The following is an 8,753-nucleotide window of genomic DNA, read 5'->3' as shown; positions in this document are numbered from 1 at the left end:
TGGGCGCGGCGTCCGCGCCCCGCTTCCTCCTTCCCTCCCTCCCTTCCTCCTTTTCTTCCTTCCTTCCTTTCTTCACTGCCTGCTTCCCTCCTCCCTTCCCGGCCGGCATGTTCGTTCCATGCGACCGCGGCGGGGGCTCCGCCGCCCCCGACTTTAAAGGCTTCACTCTGCTGATGGTGAGTCACGCTCCTGCTTGCCCCTTTCCCCCGCCCTGGGTGGGTTTGAGTGGTCAGCCCTGTGCTGAGGGCTCCGCTGCGCTCCTGCGGGACGGGACACGGCGGGCTCTGGTGTCTCTCCGTGCCCTGCCCGAGGGTCGTCCCTGGGTACTTGGCTACGGGATAAGCGGAGAAGGCGCAGGGAAGGCGGTGTGTGTGGAATCTGACGAGGAAAAGAGGGTTTGGAGGGCTCTGTCTGCAGCAGAGTTTAGCGCGGTCTTCTCCGTTTCTGCCAGCTTCTCCCTCCTCAGAACCCCAGTTTGTCGCTGTCAAGACGCTCCGTGCCCAGCTGCAACAGCTGTATTTTATTTTAGAGTAATAGCTATATGCTATTACGGAGCTATAGCTGTATGCTCTTCTGAAAATTAATGCGCCCTATGTGCTTTGACCGGATTTGCAGCACCCGTGGGTTGCCACTGCAGTAGAAGCTTGGGATTTTTTTTCATTTAGATGCGACATATAAATGTTTCCGATGTTAAAAGGAAAATGAAATAATTCTGCTGCATTTAAATCTCGGATTAGGATTGTTTTAGGAAGCGTTTTTATCGCCTTCACGCATGGTGTGGCAGCAGTGTCAGGTCCTGTGCCCGAGGGGGCGATATCGGTGTGGGACGAGCGCTCCAGCGCAGGCTGCGGAGGGGCAAACGCCGTCATTTCTCCCCCGCCTTGCTGGGTTAGCTGCAGGGAACCCCATCGCTTCCCAGGCAGGCTGCCCAGCCCGGGATGACGGTGCAGGCTGCGCAGGAAGTCATTCCCGGTCAGCTGACAAGCGGCAGGAAGCAAACACATCGCTGCCGAGCTGGGCGCCGGCCGGGACGTGCGGGCACTCGGGGCTGCCGGCCCCTCCGCCCCGCCAGCCCCAAACCCGCTGCTCCTCCGCAGTGGGCGGCTGCAGCCATCCTTAGATTTGGTTAGAAATCAGAGGAAAAGCAACCGAACGTTTTATGGTTGTCTTCCTGTAATAGTTTTTTGGAAGGACGCAGACTTTTGACTCTTTCGTGCCATCAGACGAGGTCAGTATTTTAGGTCAGTGTCTGCCCCAATTGATGATAATCCACAGCAATTCCTATGAAATTAATTTAAGGCCACCCTTATCATTTTCATCCTTAAAAAAATGAAAAACAACCTACTCTTGTCAGTAAGGGTGTCAGTCTGAGATTTAGAGGCTTAATATGTAATTCCAGAGCTGCCTTTGGGGCATCGTGTGAGGTTTGCGTGTCTCACATCAGTTGCTTGAGTGGCTTTTACCTACTCTCAATCCAAAAATATGGGGAAGGAGATAAGTTCCAAATTGTTCTTTCAGTTTACAATGAGATGCAATTATTCACAGAAGTGGCCGGGACGTTTTTTGTCAGACAGAGACTAAATCCTGTGTTTACCAATTCTTTTGGTAGGAAATAGTCACCTTTGCCAGAGGATGAGCAGCCACTTCTAGAAATCATGTTTGACCAGATTTTAAGGAATTTAAGCTTTCACTGTTCAAAGAGCACCTTCTGCCATCCATAAAGCACAGTGTAATTCAGTTCATTCTGTTGCTTCAGCCAGCAGTGTCCGTGGGAAATGTTGGTCAGTTGGCAATAGATCTGGTGATTTCCACACTTGACATGACTAAAGTTGGTTACTTCTACACCGATTGCCTGGTGCCAATGGTTGGAAATAACCCTTATGCAACAGCAGAGGAAAACTCAACTGAGCTGAGTATAAATGCTGAAGGTGGGTATTGAATGCTGAAGGTGTTTGCAGGGGCATAAGATGCAAGGACATCATATTTACTTTTTTGTTGTTGTTACATTTTGGTGATGTGCTTAAGTTAAGGTTAGTAAAACAGCTGCAGAAACTTACAGATAGGAATGTATTTACACTTCACAGAGGAAACTGTTCCTGTTGGTTTTTTGGGAAAAAAAATTGACATTTGGAACCAGTAAGAAATGCTGAATTTGAGCCATATTGCAATACAGCCAAAACTCTCAGTGCTGTTAATCCAAAGCGATAGCAAGTGTGCACATATTTAAATTATTGGAATACAAGTTGAATTTCTGATTTAGAAGGATACTCTTCTTCCTTCCTACGTACCTTTTTCCCTGTGTAATGTTTCTCCCACTCCCCTTACAAATTCTTAGTTTCTTTCCCTACATTGAACATATTTTATTTTGTTTACCCTCTTAAATCACAGAAATCTCAGAATTATCTGTCAATCTTTGCAAAGATGCGTACATTATCTGAATCATTACAGGAGGCAAATCTTCATATATCTTTCGTGATTCAATCCTTGAATTTAGTACAACTGAAGCTAAGTCTAATGAAAATACGAAGCACAGGAATATGTGTTTTTAACACAGTGGATGTTATCAGGTTTTCCTGTATTAATTGATAGCTGAAAGGTTCACTATCCCGAAGTTTGTAAATGGGGTAATTCTTGATATTTTTAAACCCAGATCTTTTTCTCTTAAGTTTCTGCTTAACAAGACTTTATGATTTCTTCTTGTAGTGTACTCCCTACCTTCGGAGAAACTTGTAGTTCTGCAGATCAGGTCACCTTTCATAAAGGTATGTATGTTCATTGATTGTTCTTAACTTCATTATTTGGCTTGAATAGTTCTGCTGGCAAATATTAAGTGGCCTGGCAAAAGTATTTTTCTACTTCATGCTATAACACCTTCTGCAGTTGTTACAGTTTTATTGATTTCTACATTCATTGAGGGTTAAGGTTTTGCTTTTGTTCTTCCAAGCCCCACAACAGATACCTGTTTTGGTAGATTTTAGTGTAAATGTCTCCTTAGTTATTAAGAGTCATGAAAATACAAAATGGTCTGGGTTTTGTCTGTTTATTTTTTTACCTTTACATTTATTGTTTTTGTGTGTTCTTTGTAATAGCTTTATTCTTTTTTGTGTCACACCAATTTAATTATTTTGTAGTATTCTATATTCATTTTAACAGCATTCATTTGGTAAAAATGAGGAATTTAATATTACTTATTAACTGGATAGTGGCTGTAATTTAAAATAAGCAGAATGCTGTGACAGAAAAAAAAATTGTGTTGCAGTAGTTTAGCAATTCTATGTGGAAAATACTGTGTGATCCTGCTATCCCATCTTACTCTAACGGTTTTTCCTTTGATGTCAGTGGCACACAAAACAGGTGGTACTGTTGTTGTTGACATGGTCTTAATGATAATTCTTATAATTCTGTGTGTAGTTTTGCTTACATAAACAACCAGGGCAGTTCTCTGCTTTCTAACGATGTATCTGAGGCTGAAGACTAAGTGGATATGAAGAATAATTTACATCACTGCTAAACATATTTACATGTAACACCTAGTACTGTTAAGGACAAATTAAATTTTTCACTTTTTGTCTGTGTCTTTGCGTAAAGAACAAGTACAGGCCATTCTGTGAAACTCTGCTTTCTTGGGTGAAGAGCAGCAAATGTGCCAGGGTTGTCCTTCTGTCCAGCAGTCATGCGTACCAGCGTGATGATGAGCAGCTTCTGGGGTATGTTTGTGTCCTTTAAAAGACCTAACTGATGTTTCTGGGGTTTTTTGACTGACATATTTCTTTCTACTTCCACGTACTGAGTACTTTTGGCAGGGTGTTTTTGCTTGCATGTGTGCATTGGTCATAAAATGCTTAGTATGGTATTAAAACATGATGTAATACAGGATTAGTCACTGAATTTTCTGGGTTACTACTGTCAAAAGTACTGATCAAATGAAAAGCTGAAAGCAAATTGCATTTGGCCTGCATTGCCTGAATTTTAACTTATGGTGGCTGTAGGCAATGTCAGGGATTAACTGCTGACATACAGGTCACAGGTTAGATTTTTAATAGTTGATTGCAGTAGTGGTTTGTTTCTGACCTTTTTGTCATCATTCTGCATTTGAAAGGTTTTCTTTGGGACAGTAAGTTGTCTTTTTTTTTTTTTTTTAGTAGGAAGTTACTAGTTATTATTTGTTGGGAGACAGCTGCAAGGCTGCAATTGCAATATTATTTTACTAGATATTACCCATCCAAAAAACAATCATTTCTTGCTGGATGAGGGCATCATAATTGGTGATTTAATGAGAAACAAAATAGGTATTTCTGCAGTTGTTATCCTCAGGCTCTATAAATGTATAGAGCCTCAAAGGAGGTTTAGATCTATGCACATCCCAGATATAGTGGTAGATCCATACAATTGAAGGATGGCCAGCTAAAATGGAATGAAAATGAGAGGCACTGATGGTTATTTGATGAGGTCTAAGTCATAAGTTGTGATTTAAACTCTCCCAGCCCCCTCAGCACCACAGAACAACTCTCTTATAGCAGATTTACTGAAGAGTGAGGGTAGTGCATTCAGAAAATACTTTTAACTTGACTGAAGTCTGAATGTGTTAGTAGTGTGAGCTTACTAAAAATATTATATAATGGTGAAGTCCAAGTTTACTCTAACAGATTTTGAATTAATCACCTCCTATCTGAAGGAAGAAAAAGCGCATTTTATTTGTAAATTATTTTAACAACCATAAGCAGTTGCCCTGTTTATGTGCTTGGCATATGTATTTGGCACTTGCCAGTTATTTGAGCCCTGGGAAGGGTACCTAAGTTCTATTTGTGGCAGAAAGTTGAGTAGTTTCTACAGTTTTGAAGCCACATACTTACTTTCAGACTTTGATCTGGCGAAGGAGAGAATGTCAGAGCAATTCTTCCCTGCAGGTGTGAGGTCCTCAGTGCTTGCACCTTCTGTCTGCCACAAGTGATAGCTGGGGTAGTGTCTTTCCTTGGCAGACTGAATGCATCCTTGACTTGTTTCTAGGACACCACTGCGCTACCTGCTCACGCCTGATCTGGAGAAAGCAGTTGGAGGCCGCATGAAGGAGCTAAACTGGAAAGAAATGGAAAGAGTAGCAGCTTACCCTGGAATAAGTGATACAGACAAAATTCTGCATATACCTGGAGGTGGCATCACAAAACTATTGTTTACTGAGAGGTGAGTTGCCTAAAGATAAGCACAGAAAGATATCAAAGGTCTTGGTTTTAGTACTTGGGTAAAATTATCTTGTAAATGACTATGTTACAGGAAATGTAAAGTCCTTCTTTTTATAGAACAGGGCTTTATAGGAATAGAATTTCTTCCAGGTCAGGCCCAAAATTAAGAGGAAGAGAAGTAGGGTGTCCTGAATCATAAAGTTAGAATAAGATAAAAAATAAGTGAATAGGCCAAAGAAAAATAATGAAGTCTTTACAGTTACGATCACAATCAATCTGGTATCTGATATTATCCAAACCACAATTTGTAAACAGTAGAATTCCTGTAACCTGTGCTAGTTTAACTAAAACTGTTTCCTGAGGCAAATGGTTCCAACATCAGTTATACAAAAAAACCCCCAAAACTGGCAAGTAATTCTGAGCACTATGAAAGAGTTAAGATTTCAAGCCCAGCGAAAAAATTAGTTGTGGGGGTTTTGTTAAAAGGTGTGTGCATCAGAAGTTGTGCTGAAAGCTGAATTTTTCAATTTTAGAAACTAGTATTTATAGCACAACAGTGTGTTTCTGCAAAAGATGTGTTGTATCAGGTGGAAAATCGACTTTTATGTTTTAATTATTACTTTTGACACCTGATCACACTGTTGCATTCAACAGCAGCAAAGTTACTAATGCCATGCTTACCTTTATACTGACTTCAGTATGGAAACAACATACAATTGCAAAAGAAAAGACCTGCCAGGATGTGAGGTAAAAAATTTTCAAATTACCATCTTAATATCTAAATTTAAAAAATGAAAAAAATCTGAGTAAAATAGTGATATGCAACCTGCAAAACTGCTGGCTTAAAATACACAGAAAGATAAGGAGTAATTGTATCAGAGAATGTGTATAGGCACCTCACCAGCACAAAATGCAAACTAAGTATGTGAAAAGCCTGAATACTCTTGCCTGATGTAGGATTCTTGCCTTGCAAAGTAAAGAACAAATTCAAGCCTAAGCAAAAGAGCATGAAGTGTGAAAATGTGATCAAGGAAATCTGTAGAGGAAAAAATATATATCCATATATTTTTCCTTTTTGGTTTTGGCTTTTCACAAGATACATGCGCATTGTTGCTGCTCTTTGTACATAATTGTTGTGGATCTAAAAACAAAATACAAATGTATGCTCGTTTTTGTTGCAGCTGTTCAGAGGGAATCCAAATGGCAGTTCTTCTGAAATTTTGCTCAGAAGGAGACAATATCCCTGATGCATTTGTTCTTGTTAACTATCTTAATGAATGGCTCCAGCTGATTAAAAGTGAAGTAAGTACTGTTTGATCTAAAGTTCTTGCTTTCATATTTTATATCCATTATTTTAATTTTTCTTCAGTCGAGATGGGTTCATTTTGGCTCTTCGTCATTAAGAATATGCCAAATAAAATGCATATTTGTGTTAAAATCTCACTGGGAGTTTCCCCACCTGAAAAAACAAATCTGAACACCAGTTCTTTTCTTTGACAGGTGTGGGCAAAAAGGTAAGGTGTAAAGGTTTGATTGAGTTCTCTCTTCCAGTGCTCTTCTCTAAAAGCACCCCACCATGACACTGACACTTGTACTGCTGCCTATTATTTTAATACCTGTGCCAGTTACATCATTACTACTTAAAACTTAATTATTCTGGGTTTGTTGCAGAGCAACAATTCCACAGATTCCTCTTCACAGTGGAAGATACCGAGTTCTTGGCGCCTACTTTTTGGCAACGGTCTCCCACCTGCCCTCTTCTGATCAGCTCTGAACTCGCTGTGAGTCACATGTGCAGTCACACATGTCCCTTGAGGTGGTGATTACACAGTAATTGCCAAGGAGCAGCAGCTTTCTTCGGTGTCTCTATAAATGCTTTATTTAAGAAAAATTCCTTTTGTGTGGGTAGCTAAAGAAATTAAGGTAACTTTCACAAACTCACCAAAGAAATATGTTTTGTACAGTTTATTGAGTAACTTTGGTTTGAAGTTTTTTCTAATAAAATATTTTTTAAGAAACCTTTTCCCTTGTTTAAGTGTTACTGCCATGGACAAGCTTAAGGTGCTCCTTTTTAATGCAGCTGAGAACTGAGAGTGATGTGTAGGCATGGATTTTCTTGGAAGATAAAACCCTCCACTTCCACGTCAACTGTGGATCTTTACTTTTTTTTCAAGACTTCCTGGTGAGGTAAGTGAAGGTCAGAAGCAATCTGGTTTTGCCTTCTTTTCCCAATGTTGTTGTGGTAGCTTCAACTGGGGAGACCACAAGCAGTGTAACATCTGTTCTGTCTTTTCTGTCTGCATAGAGTCATGAACAGTGTGGGTTGGAAGGGATCCTGATCCTCTAGTTCCAACCCCATTGCTCTAGGCAGGGACACCCTCCGCTAGACCAGGTTGCTCAGAGTCCCAGCCAACCTGGTCTTTAAACACTTCCAGGGATGAGGCATCTACAGCTTTTCTGGGCAACTTGAGCCTGTGCCTCAGCACTGTTACAGTAAAAAATTTCTTCCTAGTATGCAACCTAAACCTACTCTCAGTTTGAAACTATTTCCCTTTATCCTTTCACTTCATGCCCTTGTAAAAAGTCTCTCTCTTGTAGGGTCCCTCTGGGAAATGGGAGGCAATAATTAGGTTACCCCTGAGCCTTCTCTTTTCCAGGCTTCAATTCCATTTCCAGAAGCCACTAAGATGCTGAACTAAAACTTTCTAGGTCAATGAGCCTTCTTAGACTGAACATAAATACAGTGCTCTGAAATACAAAGGAATCAGGCAACCTTGACTGATACCAGGCACTCTGGTATCTGTGGATTTTGGAGGCTTAGTCTGAGACAGCAGTTGTGTGATGAAAGTTCATGCGTTCAATGTTTGTGATGTACCTGTTGCACTGTATTATTTATACTACAGTATTTGGCTGTGTTCAGTTTTGACCTTTTGGAAGTGGTTGGTCACAGTAGCTGATTTAAAAACAACTTTAAATCATGGATGCAAGATGGTCAGTTCTATAGTTGAAAAGTGAGAATTAACCAGTGTATTTTCAGGAATTCCCACAGTTATCCAGACTGGTAAGCTGACGAGTCAAAATGCAGATGCAGTCAGGGAATGCAGACAAAAGGCCGTGTGTAGCACAAGGCAAGTCTGATAAGCCTAAAGCTAGTTGGAAAAATAACCATATTCAAATTGAGCCAAGTGGCTACAAGGTGTGTATATAGAGCAGGAGAGCAAATTAAGCCTTGATGGACTAAAGGACCAGACAGAAGCAATGAAAGGGGTGTTACTTACTTCACAGTATTTTTCTTAAGTGAGCCACAGATATTCACCACCTCCTAAAGAGGCACAGCTGAGCAAAACGTTGAGAACGGAAAAGGAGAACACTGTGAGTACTTTCTGAAAGAGAAAATCCTCAGGGCTTTCCTGTTCCCTGTGAAGAAGGCAGAGGGCAGTCACACCCTTGTGAGAGGAACAAGGACGCAGCTTCTCCAAGGACAGCAGTTCTGCAGGCAGAGCTCCCTTTGGCCCCGAGCAGCTCCTGCCTCCAGTGCCTGGGACAGGCAAACGCAGCCCCTGCACACACCAA

At 41.1% G+C, this 8,753-nt stretch overlaps 1 protein-coding gene across 2 annotated transcripts; it reads left to right on the top strand.

Moving 5' to 3' along the window:
• The first annotated feature begins 27 nt into the window (after nt 1-27).
• PSMG2 (proteasome assembly chaperone 2) lies at nt 28-7,198 on the top strand. 2 transcript variants are annotated; one of them, XM_033061645.2, is made up of 7 exons: nt 28-176; nt 1,757-1,928; nt 2,704-2,762; nt 3,589-3,707; nt 5,008-5,181; nt 6,362-6,482; nt 6,852-7,198. In XM_033061645.2, the coding sequence occupies exons 1-7, from the start codon at nt 108-110 to the stop codon at nt 6,942-6,944; spliced, it is 807 nt and encodes a 268-aa protein (XP_032917536.1). In that variant the 5' UTR covers nt 28-107; the 3' UTR covers nt 6,945-7,198. The 2 variants fall into 2 exon arrangements, with proteins under 2 accessions (XP_032917536.1, XP_032917544.1); XM_033061653.2 differs by lacking the exon at nt 28-176 and adding an exon at nt 1,137-1,228.
• Nucleotides 7,199-8,753: the final 1,555 nt, after the last annotated feature.

The sequence above is a fragment of the Catharus ustulatus genome, chromosome 1 (assembly GCF_009819885.2).
Source record: "Catharus ustulatus isolate bCatUst1 chromosome 1, bCatUst1.pri.v2, whole genome shotgun sequence".
Classification (NCBI taxonomy): Eukaryota; Metazoa; Chordata; class Aves; order Passeriformes; family Turdidae; genus Catharus; species Catharus ustulatus.
The sequence above is the reverse complement of the archived record's forward strand: the minus strand, read 5'-3'. Positions and strand labels throughout refer to the sequence as shown.

Excerpts from the sequence above, each read along its gene's own strand:
- PSMG2 (XM_033061645.2), top strand. The coding sequence starts at position 108 with ATGTTCGTTCCATGCGACCGCGGCGGGGGCTCCGCCGCCCCCGACTTT. Across the intron at positions 177-1,756 it reads AAGGCTTCACTCTGCTGATG|CCAGCAGTGTCCGTGGGAAA; the intron begins GTGAGTCACGCT and ends CTGTTGCTTCAG. Across the intron at positions 2,763-3,588 it reads TCAGGTCACCTTTCATAAAG|AACAAGTACAGGCCATTCTG; the intron begins GTATGTATGTTC and ends CTTTGCGTAAAG.